The sequence below is a fragment of the Pipistrellus kuhlii genome, unplaced genomic scaffold, assembly GCF_014108245.1.
Source record: "Pipistrellus kuhlii isolate mPipKuh1 unplaced genomic scaffold, mPipKuh1.p scaffold_m20_p_18, whole genome shotgun sequence".
NCBI classification, from domain to species: Eukaryota; Metazoa; Chordata; class Mammalia; order Chiroptera; family Vespertilionidae; genus Pipistrellus; species Pipistrellus kuhlii.
The window spans coordinates 26,351,965-26,371,948 of NW_023425493.1; the positions used below are offsets into that span (position 1 = coordinate 26,351,965).

General features: G+C 51.9%; 2 protein-coding genes across 4 annotated transcripts; one reads left to right on the forward strand and one right to left on the reverse strand.

Moving 5' to 3' along the window:
• On the forward strand, positions 1-1,247 carry BOLA1 (bolA family member 1). The gene is made up of 2 exons (XM_036441784.2): positions 1-153; positions 508-1,247. The coding sequence occupies exon 2, from the start codon at positions 516-518 to the stop codon at positions 927-929; it is 414 nt and encodes a 137-aa protein (XP_036297677.1). The 5' UTR covers positions 1-153; positions 508-515; the 3' UTR covers positions 930-1,247.
• Positions 1,248-1,949: 702 nt separating this feature from the next.
• Positions 1,950-15,965, reverse strand: SV2A (synaptic vesicle glycoprotein 2A). 3 transcript variants are annotated; one of them, XR_006741990.1, is made up of 14 exons: positions 15,362-15,500; positions 11,362-12,283; positions 10,013-10,193; positions 8,792-8,943; positions 8,545-8,678; positions 7,883-7,972; positions 7,538-7,648; positions 7,267-7,355; positions 6,125-6,289; positions 5,781-5,914; positions 4,661-4,867; positions 4,197-4,356; positions 2,771-3,796; positions 2,539-2,551 (listed from the first exon to the last, which is right to left on the reverse strand). XR_006741990.1 is itself a non-coding variant. In XM_045583386.1 (13 exons), the coding sequence occupies exons 2-13, from the start codon at positions 11,981-11,983 to the stop codon at positions 3,613-3,615; spliced, it is 2,229 nt and encodes a 742-aa protein (XP_045439342.1). In that variant the 5' UTR covers positions 11,984-12,283; positions 15,947-15,965; the 3' UTR covers positions 1,950-3,612. The 3 variants fall into 3 exon arrangements, 2 of the variants coding, with proteins under 2 accessions (XP_045439342.1, XP_036297604.1); XM_045583386.1 differs by lacking the exon at positions 15,362-15,500 and adding an exon at positions 15,947-15,965 and having other exon boundaries at positions 1,950-3,796; XM_036441711.2 differs by having other exon boundaries at positions 1,950-3,796.
• Positions 15,966-19,984: the final 4,019 nt, after the last annotated feature.

Here is a 19,984-nt window from a genome sequence, read left to right on the forward strand (position 1 = left end):
GCATCACGTGGCACCTGCCTGGTCCACTGCCGCGCAGTGAGGACTCCATTTCCCAGCATGCCTCGCTCAGGGCGAGAGGACAGCATTTCGCCCAGAAACGCCAGGAGTTGGGGGCCCTGAACCGAAACCGCTGTCGCCAAGGCTGAACCGAAGGTAGAAGGGACCCAGCCCAGGGTCCAGAGGGGGACGCTGGCCCAACCGGAAGCCCGGAGTTGCACATTCCTCTTTTGCAACCTCCGATCTAGTCCTATGAACCCCCTAATTAACGGACGTAGCTGGCGCGCCGGCCTCCGCTAACCCTCGCGTGGCCGACCCTCGCCAAGTCCCGCGATGTCTCATAGGGGAAAGAGGCGGAGTCTCGGGTTCTGGCGTCTGGGCGGCCTTTCCCGCTGCTGCGGGCGAGCTGTGCCCTTGGGCCGCTAGGGTGGGGGTTGGAGCGTGGAGGGATGCGGCTCTCATGAGGCGGGAGCCCTGAGCCACACTCACTGCTGTGGCATCTGTCTCTAGGGTAACGGATGCTGAGCGCACTGCTGGTCAGGCGTCCGTTTTCCATGGCCGGCCGCGTCTGTCTGTCCCGGAGCAGCGCGGGATCCGGGACCGTAGGCCCCGTCGAAGCCGTCATCCGCACGAAGTTGGAGCAGGCCCTGAGCCCCGAAGTGCTGGAGCTGCGTAACGAGAGCGGCGGCCACGCGGTCCCCCCGGGCAGCGAGACGCACTTCCGCGTGGCGGTGGTGAGCTCTCGCTTCGAGGGCCTGAGCCCGCTGCAGCGGCACCGGCTGGTCCACGCTGCCCTGGCCGAGGAGCTAGCTGGGCCCGTCCATGCGCTGGCCATTCAGGCGCGGACCCCTGCCCAGTGGAGAGAGAACCCCCAACTGGACGCGAGCCCCCCCTGCCTGGGTGGGAGCAAGAAAACTCGAGGAATCCCCTGAACCCCAGAAAGCGAGGGCCAGGATCCAAATGGGTTGGGTGAGAGTAAGCTACCGGGACCTTCTCCCCTTTAGTTAGTCCAATCTTTGTAAGGGAAGAGGATCACTGGCCCCTCACCCAACCAACCTATACTTTATTCTCTGGAGGCACCAACTCCTTTCAGATCAAAGCTAACCCAAGGAAAGAGTAGAATCACTCATTACTGCCTTTGCCCTGGACTGTTCAGAAAAAGCTGCCCATTCGCTTTATGTTCAATTGTGACTAAGGAACTACCGAGTCTGATGAGCAGAAATAATCCGGTACATTAAAAGAGAAATTATATGAGGTGTGTTGCTGTGTTATTAATTGCATATGTATGAATCAGTGAGAAGAAAGATGCCTGACGCCCAAGGTAGTTAGGGAGGGCTTCATGGGGGAAGTGACTTAGTTGGGGATGACTTAAAGAAAGTACAAAAGATTGCTGCATTATATGGTAGTTCTATATTTAATTTTTTAAGGGACCTCCATATTTACCATAGCAGCACCAGTTTGCATCACCACCAAAAATGTGCAAGGATTCCAGTTTCTCTACATCTTTGCCAACACTGTCTTTTGGGGAGTTTTTGGTAATAGCTGCCGGATAGGTATGGGCTGTTATCTGGTGGTTTTGATTTTCATTTCCCTGGTGATTATTTACATTGAGCATAGTTTTTCATATACCTGTTGGCCATTGGTATGTCTTCTTTGCAGAAATATTTGTTCAAGTCCTTAACCCATTTTTTAAGTCAGGTTATTTTATTATCATCATTATTATTGTTATAGTTTTGCTATTGAGCTGAAGGACATTATCCCAAGTCTTCACATCTGGGAGACGGAGAGAGCCCTCCATCCGTAGAAATGGGAAAATCAAAATCAGCCAATGGAGGAAACCAGTGTGATACCTCATGTTATTCTGGCTTTCATTTTGGAGAGAGGTCTTTTCCCATCTCTCCATCTTCCCTTTCAACAGGCAGAGCAGAGAGGCAAAGAAGCAGGCATAGTCATTTTGGATTTTAAGGATTGGTGGTTTTTATTTTTCATCGATATTTTTTCATCTCATTTTTCACATCAATAGAGTTGGGTTTAGGGTTCCCCAGGAGAACAAGGGAAATGGATGGGTCCCTCCCGGGGGTGCAGGAGAGAGGGCTGCATCCAGCAAGTGAAGGGCGGAAGAAGGGCACACACTCGTACACGGGGCACTGGAGAAGGCAGTCCTTTGAGCACAGAGTTAAACAGTCGCCACCTCGTTCAGGGGTACAAAATGGGGAGGGGGGCATTGAGGTGGGGGCGGCCATAGAGGTGGGGGCACCAGATGCAGCCTGAGGAGGATGAGTTTGGATTTTCTTTTTGTTTTCACTTTTTTCTTTTTAACTTAACATTTTACAAACAGCTAAAAACTACAACACATCACAGCTACACTGGTGGGGAGGGGGGCACCAAAAAAAGCAGCCACACAACGTGGGGTGGGGCAGGGGCAGCTTAACCTACAGGGGCTATTGTGTGGAAGGGCTGAGATGGGGAAACTGAGGCTCTGGTCCCTGCATGAGGGGGTCCCTGGCTTACCACCCAACCTCTTTCCACTTGAGAGGAGTGGCTGGGCAGGCCCCTGCTTCCTGCCCCTGCCCCAGCTCTTTGTGCTTTTTGATCTGCTGGTTTGACCTTATGCCAGCTTTCTTTCCCTCCCCTGATCCCCGACTGAGGGGACAGGTTGTGGGGTGTGGGGAGCTGTGTGCTGTAACAATCTGTGCTATCGTGAGTGGAGCCTCTCCAGAGGCGGCCTATGCTTCTTGAGGAAGGAAGGTACCCTCATCTCCCTGGACCGTACTCACCCAGCCTGGCCTGGGGCCCCTCCCTCCCAGGCCGGCCCAGAAACAGGACAAGGGGAGATACTAAGGAAGGCAGGGTTGTGTGTGTCTGCTGAAATTACTCTTGGCTTGTATTGTAGGACAGTATAGTGACACCCCACCCCATGGCACATACACAGAGTGTACACGCGCAGACACACACACACACACACACACACACACACACACACACACACAGAGTCCTGCTGAGCTGCTTCAGAACGTAATATATAAATAAGAATCAGCTGATTTCATAAAATCCAGGTTCGTTCTTACAGCCTATGTTGAGGGGGAAGTGGAGGCTAGGGGTCTGAGGTTTATTGCTACTCCCCCGGCATCCAACAGGAGGCATGAGAGAGCACTCCAGGCCCTTCTGACTCTTCCGATTAGGTTCTTCTGGTCCGTGGTCTACACCAAGCCGCAGCCCCCAGCATAACAACACGTCCATGACTTCATCAGGGCAAAGGCAGAGGGAATGAGGGGGAAGGCAAGAAGCCTGTTCTGGAGACCCTGGAGCTAAGAAGAGCGAAGACCCCCTCCCCCTCACTAACCCTGGGGGGAAGAGAGGGGCCAAGCCTTCTCTTGTGCAAAGTCAAGGGTGATAGGAGGTGGGGAGTGGAGCTGCATCCCAGAACGGGGATGAAGGAGCCTTCCCTGTAGTGTTTGCCCCCGGGGTCACACACATGCACACGCACACACACACAAGGCTGACACCACACATGGGCATGGCGAGTGAGGGCTCGGGACCAGGATGGCAGGGCCGGGGAAGGGAAGGAGTTGGTCTCACAGTGTGCCTGCCACCCCCAAAGTCCCAGAGCGCCCCTCACTGCAGCACCTGCCCCCGGGTCTCGGGCAGCTTCAGGGCCAGAGAGCTACCAAGGGCAAGGGCAGCAGAGGCGAAGAGGATGGGGGCGGCCTTGGTGATTCCCACAAAGGACGTGAAGATGCTGATCCCCAGCACCGCGGCCAGCTTACACAGGGCGTTCAGGAAGCCAAAGGCTGTGGTCCTGCTCAGGGGTCCCCCAGTGCAGCATGGGATGGGCCAGACCGGAAGAGAGACAGAGAGAGGTGGGGAGGGTTTGTGGGGGGAGAGCAGGTAAGAGGAAGTAAAGGAGAGATGGCAGGCAATGTCCAAGAGGTAGAGGAAGGACAGAGATCAGGGGAGGGACACACATCAGGGAATACAGGCAAGGGGTAAGGAAATGGAAAATTCGGTTAATAGTTAAGATCTCAAGGAGTGAATTCAAAGCTAAAGCTAACCAGCTCTTAGAGGAGAAACTCAATGGAAATGTATATCCTTTTATCCCGAAAGATGCTTTTTCCATTCAGCCCCACTTCCTGCCCCCACTCCTCTCCCGCCTTCTGTGCCCTCACCCTACTGTCCTGCCCCCACCACATCCCAACTACCTCTTGTCCGAGGGGTAGAGTTCAACAGTCAACACGTCCAGCGCGTTCCAGGATGCGATGCTGACCCCCCCAAAAAGGCAGAGCAGAGCGATCATCGCTGACTCGCTGTTCCCAAAAGACAGGAAGAAGCAGGAGATGCAGGACATCACACTGGAGCCGGCTGGAACCGGAAAGGAGAGCAGTGTGAGCCTGGCCACCGTGGAACCCATCCACTACCCACCTTGTCCCATCAGCTGGTGCTGAGTGCAGCCCAAAATGAGACCCCAAAGGAAGGCTCCTCACTCATTCCCAGCCTCCCTTATTGTCTTCCTAATGAAAACCCTAGGAAGCAGCCCCCGCAGCCTCCCCCGTCCGTCCACCCCCCACCCCCCTTGCAGAAGAAAAGAGAGAGAACCTTCTCTGGCTAAGTTCTTCCCCAGCACCCTAATCAGTTCTGACACCACCACCCAGCCCCTCCCCCTTACCAAGCATCCGCAGCCTGCCGATCTTGTCCATGAGCAGGGCAGACACAATATTCCCCGGAAGCACAGCCAGAGTCCCCAGGAAGCTGACGAAGTACACCATGTAGGCACCTTCGCCCGTCCCTGTCACGTCTAACTGGCAGCCCTCCTTGTTGTGCAGAAACGTGCTGTTCACCAGGTGGCTGTTCACGAACTTGTACTCAAACAGGTCTGGGGGGAGTGTCAAGACAGGCGGGCAGTTGTGTCAAATGGGGGAAGGAGGCTGCAACTGCTATGGCTCAGGCGCAGGCTCTGCCTTTGTGGAGTTTAGCAGTTATTGCAAAACATCAAATAACATCACCATAGGAACTAGTATTCTTTTTTTTTTTTTTTTTTTTTTTAATCCTTATAGCAGAAAATGTCCGTAGTCTAGTACATGAAACAGTGTGACTGTGTCCAAGTTTTTTAATCAATAATCGGCTTTTCGGTCTATATAAGCCTTTTCCATCTCCTTTCTCCCTTCCCCCAACCCCCTTCTCTGTCAGGCACATCACCTTTACCTTCCTCACTTCTAAGATCCCAGGGCCCTTCCTTTGCCTCTGTAACTTGTTTCCTAAGCCCATCTCTTCTAGCAATTACTTCTCCTACCTCTGTGATTTTCTAAGTAAATGTTCTCTTATAAAAAATAAAAATGAAAAAATAATCTGCCTCCTGTTGATTCTTCTTGTCCGCCTTGCTATTAGCAATGGCAGAAAAAAAAAAAAAAATACTGAAAAAAAAATTTAAGACCATTGAAAGTCCTATTCATTATCTTTTCCTGCAAAGTGGGAAAAGCTCACCCAGTACTCCATTTAGAGGTGGGAAACCCAGTCTAACAATTCCAGCATTTCATGTGCATACAGTTTGAGAATCACTGTTAAAGAAATGGACTGATGCAATAATTTCCAACCTTTTCCTCACCAAATATCTCTTTTGTTTTTATTTTTCCCAAGGACCCTGTTTTGAATGATTTTTGCCCTCTTCAAAAGTGCATTATTACCACCACATTGAATTGTTTAAAAAAAAAAAAAAAATCCCTGAGCGAGGGACCCCTCAAAGTGCACCCAACCTTTTGGTCTGACAGCCTCTGGCCACTCCCCCTTACCAGTGTTATAGAACACGGTGTTGATGAACGTGCAGTTGCGGAAGAATGTGTTGCTGGATGTGACGTCCTCGAAATAACACTCCTCAAACAGGGAGTCCTCAAAGGTCACTGACTTCAGACGCAGCCCAATGAACCTGGAAGACCAGGATGGTGAGAAGCACTTCCCCTCCTCCTCCTCCCCTCCTCCAAGGCTCGTTCCCTTAGTGAAGTAATGGGAAGCTGGGGCATTGAGGAGGAAACCCCGGATCTTTGCTCAAAAAAACACATGTCACAAAACTCTCAGATTCATAAAAGAGACCAGGGGAAGAGGGACAGGAGAGTGCGGCATAAAGGTCCCCACATACTTGTCATTGAAGTACTGTCCCCCTCGGTGGATCTGGTTCTCCAGGGTGAAGTTAAAGGTCACGTGCTCTACCCGCTCCCCAGGGAACACTTTGGTGCGGGCTGCGTATTCCACCGCCTGGAGATGGCGGATCATGTCGGGAAACCAGACAGTCAGGCCATAGTAACTGGAGAGTCAAGGGCGATGGAATCAGACAGGAGCTCAGGGCTTGGAACCAGGCAGTCAGTCCAGAATGAGGTGGGAAATTGAGGATTGGCCCACCTCAGGATCTTGCTCACCGCTCCAGTCTTACCTCTCACCTCTCCTCCCTTCACCAACTGTAGTGGTTCATCTACCCCTCCCACCAAGCTCTTTCTCTTCCAAGCATTTTCTCTTCCCTCTGCCCTAAAACATCCTCCCTAACCCACCCTCAGCCTAACTCCCATTCATCCCTCAGAACGCAGATCTGGGCTGGGAAACCCCTCTCCTGTGCTCCCCACTCCCCTCCCCGACGTGGTACTCATCATACTGCCTTATGCTAGTTTTGTCTGGCTCCCTGCCCAAGATGTAAACTCCATGAGGACTGGAACTACATTTATTTCAGCCCAGCACAGTACCTGACAGAACAGAAACTTAACACTGTTCAGCCTATAGGACAAGCTTGTTGGATTAATGAATGACGTAGAGCAGTGTTTCCCAAACTTATCTCATGATGAGAATCACCTGATGGAGTTGTTAAACTACAGTTTCCTGAATCCCAACTAAGAAGTGCTAAACTAGAATTTTTGGGAAACAATGGCGTAGAGCACATGTGTCAAACACAAGGCCCGCGGGCCAAATCCGTCCCGCCAGGCCTTGCAATGTGGCCCGCACCGCGCTGTCATCACTGCACTCCGCTGCATTTCCATCACAATGACAGTTTATGACTGTTCAGTAAACCATTCGGCCCGCGATTTAGGCTGGATTTTAGATTTTGGCCCCTTCTCTGATTGAGTTCGACACCCCTAGCGTAGAGGAATGAGGTGGAGGATCAGAGGGAATCTGAACAGCACCTTCCCTCATTATTTGCATTAGTTGCCCCCTTCATTTCCATTTCATCCACCTCTGTCCCAACCCACACACCATCACACCCACTACATACCATCTACCCCACCCACCTCTCACCTGAAGGACATGGTGAACCACACACCCATCATCATCAGAGTGATGCGTCGATATTCTGGACCAAAACAGGAGAGGAAATTCCCCCAAACCTAAGCAAAATACAACGAAGTCAGACAGTGGCCACACTAACTTTTAACACCCCCACACCCCCATGTCTCTACCCTAACGCCTCCCTTCAGTTTACTATCACCCCACACACAGGCTCAAGCCCCGCCTTCCTCTCCACTCCTCCCACTTCCTTCTCTCTCTCCACCATACAATCCCTTATTACCTGCCCCCCCAGGTTCGATGCCCGGACCCCCCAGCGCTGGTACCAGGTCCCTGTGTCTGACTGGATTTCAATCAACTCATCCTCCTGATGAATCGTCTTAATGTGGGTTACCTGGGGTTGAGAGAAGGAGTGAGCAGTCACCTACTCTGCATTTCCCAACTCCTTCCAGGGGTCTGTTTCTCCCACATTATCAAAAATGGGAGGAAGGGGTGGATAGGGTACTCTAAGATGTCATTGAGAGAGTGTTGTCAGAGATGCCTAGGAAGGTTGGGGTATCCAGAGAGGGGCCAGGTGGGGGTTGGGGTGCCGCGGCTTGGAGAACTAAAGGGTAGGACTGTGGCTTACTGAGAAGACTCGCTCGGGATGTCCCTTAGCTCGCATGTTGGTGTCGTGGACTTGCTTCAGCACCATCCAGGCCTCATCATGCTTCCCATTCTAGAGCCGACAGAATCCCCGTATCCAGGTTAGTCCTCCCTGGCCCTGGGGCTTCTGGAGTCATAGGACACAAAAAACGTCCCCACCCCCAACCCCTGACCTGTGGGCAGATCCATCACCCACTTTAAAAGAAGTTATAATCAGATTTGGGCAAGAGTGGGGGCCGTCCAGGAGATAAGATACAAGCATAGGTCCTAGGGATCCCTTGGTACAATGATAAAAAAGAAAACAAAACAAGCAAAGGATGAGATGGGCAAGCATGTAGTCAGACAGTCCTAAACCTGTTGGACCAAGATATAGTTGGAGGGGAGAACTGGGGAAGGGGGGAGAGGGGGAAAGGGAGGGAGTGAACTTTTCTGGAGCTGTGAGTCAGTGGTTTAAAATTAAACCACTCATGGTTGAACAGGTCCCCTGGCTTCTCCACCCACGGAACCCTTCTAGAGGAGGTAAGATAAAATCCAACAGTGTGGGCCCTATGAGGAAGGCAGCTCTATAGGATCAAACCAAACCCACAGTGGTGTCTGAACACAGGACCCCGATACCCTATCCCAACCCAGCCCCAGCCCAGTCACCTCCAGGAAGAAGCGGGGACTCTCGGGCTGTGTGGTCAGAGCCCCGATGGCAAACACAGAAGGGAAGGCGCAGACCAGGACAAAGACCCTCCAGCTGTGGAACTGGTACGCAGACCCCATCTGGAAGCTCCACCCTGGCAGGGACACGCAGAGACTCAGCAGAGAGGCCACTGGCTGGGGGTCCCCACCACGGGGAGCACAGAGAGGAGGGAGACCATCTGGGGTGCATTCCCGGTGGGCTGCTCACCATAGTGGGGGATGATGGCCCAGGCCATGGCAGCGGCGTATACTCCACCGATCATCCAAAACATGCAGAGCCAGCTCAAGTGCTCCCCACGTTTCTCCTGGGCCAGAAACTCCGAGAAATAGGAGAAGACAATGGGGATGGACCCTCCAATCCTGGAGGGCATTGCAAGAATTCAGCATTGGAAAATGGCCCTAGTCTTTATCTCCTGCCCCAGTGCTCTGGATCACCCAGTCCTTTTCATTGTCCAGACCCTTCTAGACTCCTTCTCACACCTAGAGCCCTACAGACTCCCTCACCACCATCCATCAAGCATGCAAGGGACCCTGGGTACAAAGCAGTATAGGTGGGAGGCCAGCAGGTCTCAGGAAAAGGGAGAGGACAAACATTGAACCTTGAAGATACTACAGAGTTGAAAGGAAGGAAAGATAATTACAGAAAAAGGGAAAGTTCCTCATCCATCCCACCTCCCCTCGGGGAAAAAAAAAAAGGAAAAAGGTAAAGAAGAGTCTGAGAGCAGGTATGAGGGAGCAGACCAGAAAATAGCTTAGAAACAAGGAGCATGCCCTGACCGGTTTGGCTCAATGGATAGGGCATCGGCCTGTGGACTCAAGGGTCTCAGATTCAATACCAGTCAAGGGCATGTACCTCGGTTGCAGGCACATCCCCAATAGGAGGTGTACAAGAGGCAGCTGGTCGATGTTTCTCTCTCATCGATGTTTCTAACTCTCTATCCCTCTCCCTTCCTGGCTGTAAAAAAAAAAACAATAAAATATATATTTTTTAAAACCAAAAAAATAAAAAATAAAAACAAAGAGCAAGTACATGCAGACAGAAGTGGAGGAGGAGGATGGGTCAAGGTTTCATAGTTCAGGTTGTCAAATGCAGGAAATATGAAGGCTCTGGGAAAGGTCCACAGATAACCAGATGTGAGGATGAGACCACTAGGCCTCTTCATGGAGTCAGGCTCAGAATGGAACTAAAGGGTGGGGTGGAAGGCTCAGGAACGGAACAGACATGGAATGGCATTCTGGGCAGGCAGCAGACGGGGTCCTGGACAGGGAGAAGCTGGCCTGAAGATGATGGGAGGAGAAGCATCATTCAACTCGTACATACTTCACATGCATCTGGTGTGCCTGGAACTGTGCTGGGCCCCAGAGATGTAACAGTGACCACAGCACAGCGCCCCCAATTTGTCCAGGGGCTTAGGAGGTGGACACTCACCCAACCCCAGAAAGGAGACGGCAGAAGAGGAAAGTGCCATAACCCTGAACAAAGGATGAGAAAAAGGCGAAGACGCTGTTGACTGAGAGAGAGATGAGCAGACACTGTCTCCGACCCAGCCGATCAGCCAGGCCGCCCCAGAGGAAGGCTCCCACCATCATGCCCAGGTAGACGATGAGGCCTGGAGGGAGGAAGAGGCAAGAAGGGTATGAGTCCATAGACCCACTCAGTGTTTCCATTCACTGAACATTAAATGATCTGAAACTGCAGCCGAATGGATCAAGGGCTCGAAGGTCTTCTAAAAGCTAATTCTATTCAGAGGTGAGAGCAGGTGAGGGAAGATAAATTGTGGAAGCAAAGATGGGAAGGCCATCTCTGCAGGCCAGTGGTTCAAAGGCAGGAATCCAGATACAGGGGAAACCCAAAATTCTCTCTTCTCTCGCTCTCCCTCTCTCTCTTGCTCACTGTTACTTCTCTCTCCTTGCTATCACAGACATGCAATACCTCCATCTCTGGCTTGCCTGGAATGAGGCGAATTCCTGAAACCACCCAGGAACCCCTCCATCCTCTCTGCCTTGAGGCCCTCAAAGTAACAGGCGGTCTCTCTCATGTTCCCTGGGAAAAGAGCTCGTCCTTTACTCCACCCGGAAATCCTCCCCACAAAATCCTTATAATTCCAGTACTTCTGTTCCCAAAACTCTCCTGTTTCTTCATTCATAAATTCACAATTGGAATCGATCTTAAAAACAATCTCCTCCAGACTCTACATTTTACCCATGCCTGAGCAGAGCCCCGGGGGAAAAGGAACCTCCCCAATATCTCATGCTAACGTGGCGGCAGAGCAAGACAGAGATCCTTCCTGCGTGAGTCTGGGAGTCTCCGTCCTCAGGGTCCCCAATAGGAAACACCACTCACTGGCTCCTGACTCCCATGACTGGCCAAGAGCTTCTCTGGCTGGAGGCAGGCCTAGGATTCTTCCCCTCCTCCCCAACCCCAAGCTGATCCTTCCCATATCACTTAGGGAGTTTGAATACTGACTTTTTGTTGCCGCAATCAGGGAAAGGGAGCAGGATAGCGAGAGGCTCTGAAGGTACATTAAATAGGGTCCCTCCCAACCACCAGCCCAAGTCCCAGCCCATCTGTCCTCCTCGAGGCCCACCCCAAAACAACCTCACTGTGACCCAAGTCCACCGGGAGGGTGTGTGTAAGGGGAAAGTGCAGAGGAACCCTGGGCCCTCTGGAGACATTTTGAGAGCAGGGTCCGAGGGAGGACAGGAGTTCTCAGGAGCATGGGGTGTTCACAGAGTTGGGAGCAGAATGGGGGCTGGAGCACCCCCAATGTGTCTTACCCAGCATGCCTTTGTTGGAGTCAGACAGGCACATGTCTTTCTCAGCGCTGGGCAGCACGAAGCCCACCACAAAGACCTCAACACCGTCAGCCATCAACGCCAGGCCAAGCACGAAGTAGAGTGTCCACTGGAAGCGGCCATGGCCACACTCCCGGAGGATGGTTTCATACTGCTGGGCCAGTTCCTCCCGGTCTTTCCGCCGCTGGGCCTCCCCCCGGCCCCCAAGCGGGCCCTCCCCGTCACTCAAGCCCCCCCTCACTCCAGCCAGGGGTGCTCCATCTGCCAGCTGCTCGCCTTTGCCCCCAGACTCTGCCCGGGGGATGCCCTGATACTCCCCCTCATAGATCTCATCATCCTCATCGTGGCCCTCTGTGGCGTCACTGGAGACGCCACCTTCCTCCTCCTCCTGGGCCCCTTCCCCGCGGTAATAGCCATCAGCTGGAGCCGGGAGGTCATCGTCATCATCCTCCTCCTCAAAGCGGGAGTAGGATCTGCGGGAATATTCGTCCTGGACCCTGTCCAGGCCCTTCACCACCTTCTTGGCCGCATGCTTCTTGACTTCCTTGGCAATGTCTTTGGCCCCACGAATGAAAGCTGCCCGGTCTCTGAAGCCCTCTTCCATGACAGGTCTCCCCACTCCCTGCTCCTGACTCAGCTTTTGCCCAAGAATGTGGCGTCAGAAAAACCCTTCTCCCTGTTACTTTGATTACGTGTGGCACAGAGTAGGACCTGGCCAGTGAGTGTCTAGAAGAAAAGAGGGGGGAGAGGTGTGGCCCACACCCAGTTCAGTTGGGTGCATAAGGGAGGGAGAGGGGAAGGAGGGGAGTGAGAAGGAGAGGGGAAGCCAGCTTGAGGGTGCTAAGCTGGGGAGCCAGGATAACTCAGGAAAAGCCGCCTACTTCTCCCAGGCACCTCTGGAGATCTAAAAATGAGAAGAAAGAGGTTGTAAGGCTTAAGATGGTAAATAAATAAATAAATAAATAAAAATAAAGAAGTCCAATACAGAACTCTTGTCAACCCAGAGCCCCACCTGAACCATGATGGACAGAGATGGCCTCCTTGCTTCAAGCTCGCATTCGCTAAGAAGGAATGACTGCTGGGACCAACTGCAGGTCATTCAGTGTAAACTCCCCTACTTTGACCTTGGAGACTAGATCCATGACAGTGGTCAGCAAACTCATTAATCAACAGAGCCAGATATCAACAGTACAATGATTGACATTTCTTTTGAGAGCCAAATTTTTTAAACTTAAACTTCTTCTAATGCCAATTCTTCAAAATAGATTTGCCCAGGTGTGGGTGCTGTTGTCCAGTACCCTCCCAAAACGATCCCTAGACCTGTCTGTGTTCAAACTCATTCCGGCAGTTTGGCCCACAGCCTCCAGCTAGACAAACAAAGGGAAACTCAAAAAAAAAGAGAGACCTAGAACCCGAGGCCATGGAGAAGAGGGCAGATCAAAGCTAAGAAAGAGGCAATGACTGGCTGCTCTCACCTTTCTTCAGGATATTATCACTGATGGCCCGGGAATGGAGGAGACTGATCAAGCATACACTTCCAACATGGAAGGTCTAAAGTCTATAGTAGCCCTAGCTCGTTTGGCTCAGTGGATAGAGCATCAGTCTTTGGACTGAAGTATCCCAGGCTCAGTTCCAGTCAAGGACACATGCCTGGGTCTCAGGCTTGATCCCTATGAGGGAGCATGCAGGAGGCAGCCGATCAATGATTCTCTCTCATCATTGATGTTTCTCTCTCTCTCTCTCCCTCTCCCTTCCTCTCTGAAATTAATAAATATATATTTAAAGAATAAATAAAGTCTCTAGTAGTAGCATCTCATTGCTCCAGGGCCTCCCCTCTTAATCCCACTTCATTCTTCCTGTTCCTCCTCCAGAAGTCTATAGAAAAGGAGTCTACGAATACCGCATTGCGTAGGAGGCCGGTATGGAAGGGGGGCCGTCAGCCTCCCCCCCTCCCCCCCAAAAATAGATCCTCCAGAGGGAGACATGGGAGGACCCCTCCTTCCTTCCTAAAGCAGAGGAAACAGGACTAGATTCTCACCAGGGACCATTCCCCTAAAATATCCTGCCTCCTTTTGCTCCCACCCAGCCAGCCTTCATTCAGTCTCTCTCTCTCTCTCTCTCTCTCTCTCTCTCTCTCTCTCTCTCTCTCACACACACACACACACACACACAGACACACACACACACACACACACACACACACACACGCGGAGGGGGTAAGCAGTGCTATGTGGCTCAGAGAGAAGCGCTGGCAAGCAGAGCCTTCCCCCCTCAAGGACAGATGTGAGCAGTGGGCCACCATGACCAGAACCAGTGACCCCTATGCCACCTTCATTTCTTTGTGGATCAGGGTCCAAACCAGCCCCCATGAGAGAGAGGGAACTGGAATCCCCTCACTGCATGGCAACTTGCTTTCCTCTTCTTTCTTTCCCAGCTAGGCTCTCCCCCCAAAACCCTGAAGGAGGCAGATGGGCCCAGCAGGAGCCATACCCAATGGCTGTAGCACTATTTACCCCCGAGGGCGCATGTGGGGTGGAGAAGGCCCCTGGAGCCACCGCAGGATGTGAGATGGCTCCACCGCCGGCTCCCCCAGGGCCAGCAAGCCCAGGAGGTCGGGAGAGAAGGAAGACAAATTCTTTGTGCTGGTGAGAAAGTGGTGCTATTTTTAGCTCCAGCAGCAGCACAGGGTGGCTAAGCCTGAGGGAGACAGACAAGACTCGGAGAGGTGGAGGCTAACGAAGACAAGATTCAGGGTTACACAGCCCTTTAAGGTCAGCTGGCTTCGTCTGGCTGGAAAAAAATGACATTCTTGGCTGAGGAGTGGGGGGCTGGGACTCCTCACTCATCCCTGGCTAAGAGGAGGCTCCAGGGGCCACCTCCCTCCCCATGAAAGCACCTGACTTTCAAAGCCACCTTGACTCCCCAGGCCACCCTAGCCCGGGTGACAAGGTCATTAAGGAGCAGTTACTTATCAAAACATCCGGGGTGGGGGGTACCGTGAGGGAGGAGTGAGGTACTGGAGCACCCCTCCCGGTTACCACTGCGGGACTGAGCCTCAGCCCCCACCCCAGGATAGCCAAGGCTGCACCTCCCCTCCCTCCATGGTACCCCAGGAAGAGGGAGCAGCCACATTTCTGAAGCAGGGGGGGGGGGGTTGTCAGCTGAGAATGCACACGTTGGAATACGGAGGGTGGGGTGAGAGGCAGGACGAAGGAAGAGACCTCTGCACAGGCACAGAGACCTTCTCTATCAGCATTTGTGACGACCCACCACCCCAGCCCCATCCCACCTCTGCTCTGCTGTAAGGGAGGAGCCCCTAGAATTGACTGAACCGATTCTCAGCGCCTCCCCTCACCCTGGGCCCTGCTGTTGGACCAGTGCCCACCATCACTCAGTACCCCTTCTTCCCCCCACATCCTGGAAGCAACTGCCTCCAGACCAGCCACCCACACCCCAACCCTGGTAGTTTACCATCTCTGCCTCCCCAATATTTCCATTTTTCATCCCCTTCCCTCCCTCCTTCACCTGCCCTTCCTCCCCTGCCCCCCCCCCCCCCCAAGTCCAGGCGAGCAGACTGAGGCAGCATCCATTCTCTGGCCTCAACCAAGGTCATTTATCAATTGGGGGGGGAGGGCAGTCGCCAAGGTGAGAGGGGATTGGAGTTCGAGGGAACCCTATTCCACCTAACAACCCCCCACCCTGTCAATATCTGAGGGGGGGAGGAGGGGAGTAAAGAAAAACATCCTCTCTCTCTCTCTCTCTCTCTCTCTCTCTCTCTCTCTCTCTCTCTCTCTCCATATATATTATAATCAGCACAGCAACTGAAATAAATGTCCATTCAAGCCGGCACCCATCCCTCCCCCTAAATCGGGGACCGCCACCCTCCCCATCAGCCATGCATAGGAGGGTAAAATGGCTGCAAGGCAAGGATGCTCCAGCCCCGGGCGGGGTGGGGGTGAGAGGCTGAGAGGAGGGGTCTCACCTGGGCTGGGTCCCCCGGGTTAGGGAATCCCGGGTGAGGGCAGGGGTCCCGGCCGGCAGTGCGCGGGGATGGCGGCGGCGGCAGCAGCAGCGACTGCTCGGGTACCCGGGGCAGCGGCAATGCAGACCTGCCCCCCCACTCCCCGGCCCCGCCTCCACCCGCACCCCACCCCCACCCATGCCTCCCAGCAGCGGGAGAGACCATTGCTGGGGGGAAGCGGGGAGAGAAGGAAGAAGGATGGGGAAGGACTCGGGGAAGCAGGGAGAGATGATGGAGGGCAGGGGGGTTGTCGCGGGAACAGCTGGAGATGGCACCAAACCCTTCCCAACCGCTGCCTGGTCCGAGAGGAGAGGACCTGAGGAAGGACTGGTGATGGAGGGAGGCCGGTGGGGAGCCTGAGCGAACGGCAGGTGGTGGATGAGGCAGCAGCCCCCCTCTCCGTGCCCCGGCCCCAGAATGGCAGGACCCACATGCTTTGGGGGTTCTCGCTGCCTTCAGAGCACCTCCTTTCTCCTTCCGCCCGCTCCCAGCCAGAACCCTTCCTCACACCCCCTCCCCAGGGCGGAGTGCTCAGCCTTCGTTTACCTGGCCATTGTCGAGAACGCAGGAACGACAAGGAGTGGTCTCCATCCCGAGCAGGCAGAGGCTCCTGGTTCCCTGCCGTCCCTTCCAGAAACAGTCCAGGTGGTTCATGTGCACGTGGACCTCCCCATCCTCCATTCAGGCACTGGCCTCAGAGGTGGGCACTGGAGAAGCTGGGCTCACAGGCCTGACCACCGGGCAGCTCCCCTTCTTTCTAGTCATTGGCTCCAATGGCTCAAAGGGTACTCCCTCAGTGCTCTTCCCCTTTCTGTGCGCGCGCGCGCGCGCACACACACACACACACACACACACACACACACACACTGCTGCTTCCAGGGCAAGAAACAGGGAATCGATTCCAGTTGTTTCCTTTCATCTTTCCTTTGTCCCTATGCGGACAACCTGGGCTCAGAGACCATCAGCTCCAGGGTTGAGGGGCTATTGCGTGGTTTGGGGATGTACGTGCAGAATGTGCCTCCTATTCCAGGAAAGGCCTGAGGATATTCTGGGCAGAGCACTGACCAGGGGCTCTGACCTGGGTTATCATTTCTTTTAATATATTTTTATTGATTTCAGGAAAGAAGGGAGAGGGAGAAACATCAATGATGAGAGGATTCATTGATTGGCTGCCTCCTGCACGCCCCCTGTTGGGGATCCAGCCTGCAACCCAGGTATGTGCCCTTGACCAGAATCCAACCCGGGACCCTTCAGTCCACAGGCTGACGCTCTATCCACTGAGCCAAACCAGCTAGGGTGAGGGTTGCCATTTCTAACAAGCTCTGGGCTTTGGTCAAGTTCTCCGCCTCCCTGAAACTCAGTTTTCTCATTGGAAAAATGGGGGGCTTGGATGAGATGCTGCATCAGATGCCTTTCAGATTTAACACTGTGTGATTCTGCTTTGCTAACCATGGAGGTTTCATAATCCTGGGATATGTTACATGGAGAGGACTGGCAGAACTATGGCCCAAGAGACCTCACAGGTGGCACTTGTGGTGTTAAATTTACCACTGACAGGTGTGTGGGCCTGGGTTTTGAAGACTCTAGCCTACATCTGGGAAATACTCATTGCTTACAATTAATAAAATATAAAGCCATAATACATACATAGTAATTGGCCATGAGAAACTTAACTGTCAGACTGAATGAAAACTCATGCCTACGCATCCAGCACATTCTCTCCTTTAAGCTACTTCAGAATCAGGGTGTCTGTGTGTAAATGCACAATGACATAACCGAACGGGAGTATTTGTATCTTTAATGGCATCTGGCCATCCCCCGTAAGGAGTGGTGCCAATGGGTTCAGAAAACTCTTCTTGGCTGCAGTTCTCCACCCCCATCTCTACGTTATGGGCAGCCTGGCTACTCCAACTGTTGGCTACAGCACTCTTTCCAGGATGGCACTTGGAACAGCTGTGCCCACGTGGGCCTCAAGGACTCTCCTTTTACAAGGAGGCTTCCATTGCTGACCTTTTTCCAAAGCTGACACATTCTTGGTTTACGTATGCTAATATTTTCAATTAGGGAATAGCCAAGTACTGCTGGCAGGGAGCCATTTCTTCTCTTTAAGGAGATTTTGCATACTCTCTACTGATCCATTACTTGCTAAAATAGAAACCTTATACTTCTAGAGAGAAAGCTTAGCCCTAACTGGTTTGGCTCAGTGGATAGAGCGTTGCCTTCAGACTGAAAGGTCTCAGGTTCGATTTTAGTCAAGGGCATGTACCTTGGTTACGGGCATACCCCCAGTAGGAGGTGTGCGAGAGGCAGCTAATGGATGTTTCTCTCTCATTGATGTTTCCAGCTCTCTATTCCTCTCTCTTCCTCTTTGTAAAAAAATTAAAATTAAAAATAAAATATATTTTTTTAAAAAGAGAGAGAGAGAGAAAGCTTATATTTTTCTTTTTAATGTCTGAGGAAAGGCTTCATTGTTTTTTCCAGGCACCACGACCCCATGCACCTCACCAGCTATTTCTTCAGTTCCCTTTGCTGGGTCCATTAACAGAGTTCTGAGGGGCTCAGTCCTGGGTCCTTCCACCTACTCTCTTCTCCTTGGTCACCTCAGGTAGTCTTATGGCTTTACTGCTGTCTCTATGCGGATGATTCCCATATTTACATCTCTGGTCCAGATCTTTCCCTCAAGCCCAAACTCAAAATCTCCGTGTCAATCCAATATCACTACATAGATATCTATTAAGTATCTCATACTTCACAGATCCATAAATAAACGTCTTATCTAGGTCTTCCTGGATTGTTTCTTCACTAAGGTGCTCAAGAAAAGAAAAAAAAAAGACATGAAGTTATCTTCTTTCTCTTTCATCTCTACGTCAGCAGGTCATGTCAGACCTGCCTTCAAAATATATTCTGAATCCACCACTTCTCACCAGCTCCATCACTTCCTCCCTAGTCTAAGCCATCACCATCTGTCTATAGCTACTACACCAGCCTCTTAACTGGTTTCCCTGCTTCCAATCTTGCTCCCCTGAAACTTATTCTCAGCAGTCAGGTGAGCCTCTAAAAACAAATCAGACCTGATCCAAGCCAAGAAATGAGTGCATATGTCCCACAAAAAGACAAGTATAATAAGTATTTTCATAACAGCTTTACTTGTAATTTAAAAAACTTCAACTGTTCCCTGTCTGCGGGGAGCACTGGTGCAGACACGGAGACGGGGCGGCCAGGCCTGGGGGCCCTGAGGGCGGGTCCTGTCCTCGCAGGCCAGGGCCACTGGGCCATTGTTGTCGGAGGGTCCCCGGGGCACCCCTTTGGCGGGAACAGCTCACTGCATTGTGTACCCTGGAGGTATTGCCATCGGAGCCCTGGGCACTGCCCGGCGGGGTGCGGGGGGTCGTGGTGGCCAAAGTGCAAGAAAGGCCGAAACTGGTGTCTCAGTGGATAGAGCGTTGGCCTGGGGATTGATTCGATTCTGGTCAAGGGCATGTACCTTGGCTGCGGGCACATCCCCAGTGGGGTGTGTGCAGGAGGCAGCTGGTTGATGTTTGTTTCTAACTCTCACTCTCCCATCCTCTCTGTAAAAAAAAATCAATAAAATATTTTTTTTAAATGCAAAAAAAATAAAAAATAAAAAACTTCAACTGTTAACCAGAAAATGGTTAAACTTGGGTAAACTAATAGTGGTATATTCATTGAAAGGGATGTTATGTAACAAATTTTTAAAAGCCTGAATTATTATATAAAACAGCATAAAAAGATGTCAAAAATAATGAACAGAAGCCACACCATAGAGTACATACTATATAATTCCATTTATATGAAGTTCAAGAAAAAGCAAATTAATCTATAGAAATAGAGGAAATAGTTACCATTTCCATCCTGGCCCCAAATTCCTCCTGTTGCATACTCTCACCTTGATTCCACTGTCCCCGTCATTCACTGTGTCCATTCTAACTCCAGGTCCTGCTATTTTGCCATTTATATACCTCCCCAATGTATCTCTTTATCTTCATCCCAGCTCCTGCTACAGTCCTCATTTACGACTTCATCTCTCACCTGAATTATTGCCTGATACATAACTTGGTACTTGCCCGGTCTTCATCCCTCATATCTACTTCACACTGCTACCACGGCTCTAAAACACAACTCTGCCACTCCCTTGCTTAAATCCCTCCTGTGGCTTCCCATCATGAACACCTTCCCGACCAGTTTTGGCAATGAGTGCAGATATTAATTCCCTCCGCACTTTGAGCTTCTCAGCAGAGCGTGGGACAGCTAGAATTCCTAGCCAACTGCCTCCAGCCTGAAGCAGCATGTCCCTTGCCCTCAGTATGCTGTTTCAAATGGCTCTGTGCCATGAAGTGAAAGAGCTGAGAAGCGATTATCTGTGGGAGCTCCTAAAGTGGCTCTGACCTCATCTTGCCTTCAACACCAAACACTCAAATATCACTTTTTTTCCAGGAACTTTCTTAGGTAGCCTTCCCTGTGCTTTCAAAATATGTATTTTTAAATCTTTATGGTTGAAAATATTACATACGTTCCCTTTTCCTCCCATTGACCCCTTCTGGACTGCCCCCAGCCCCCTCTCAA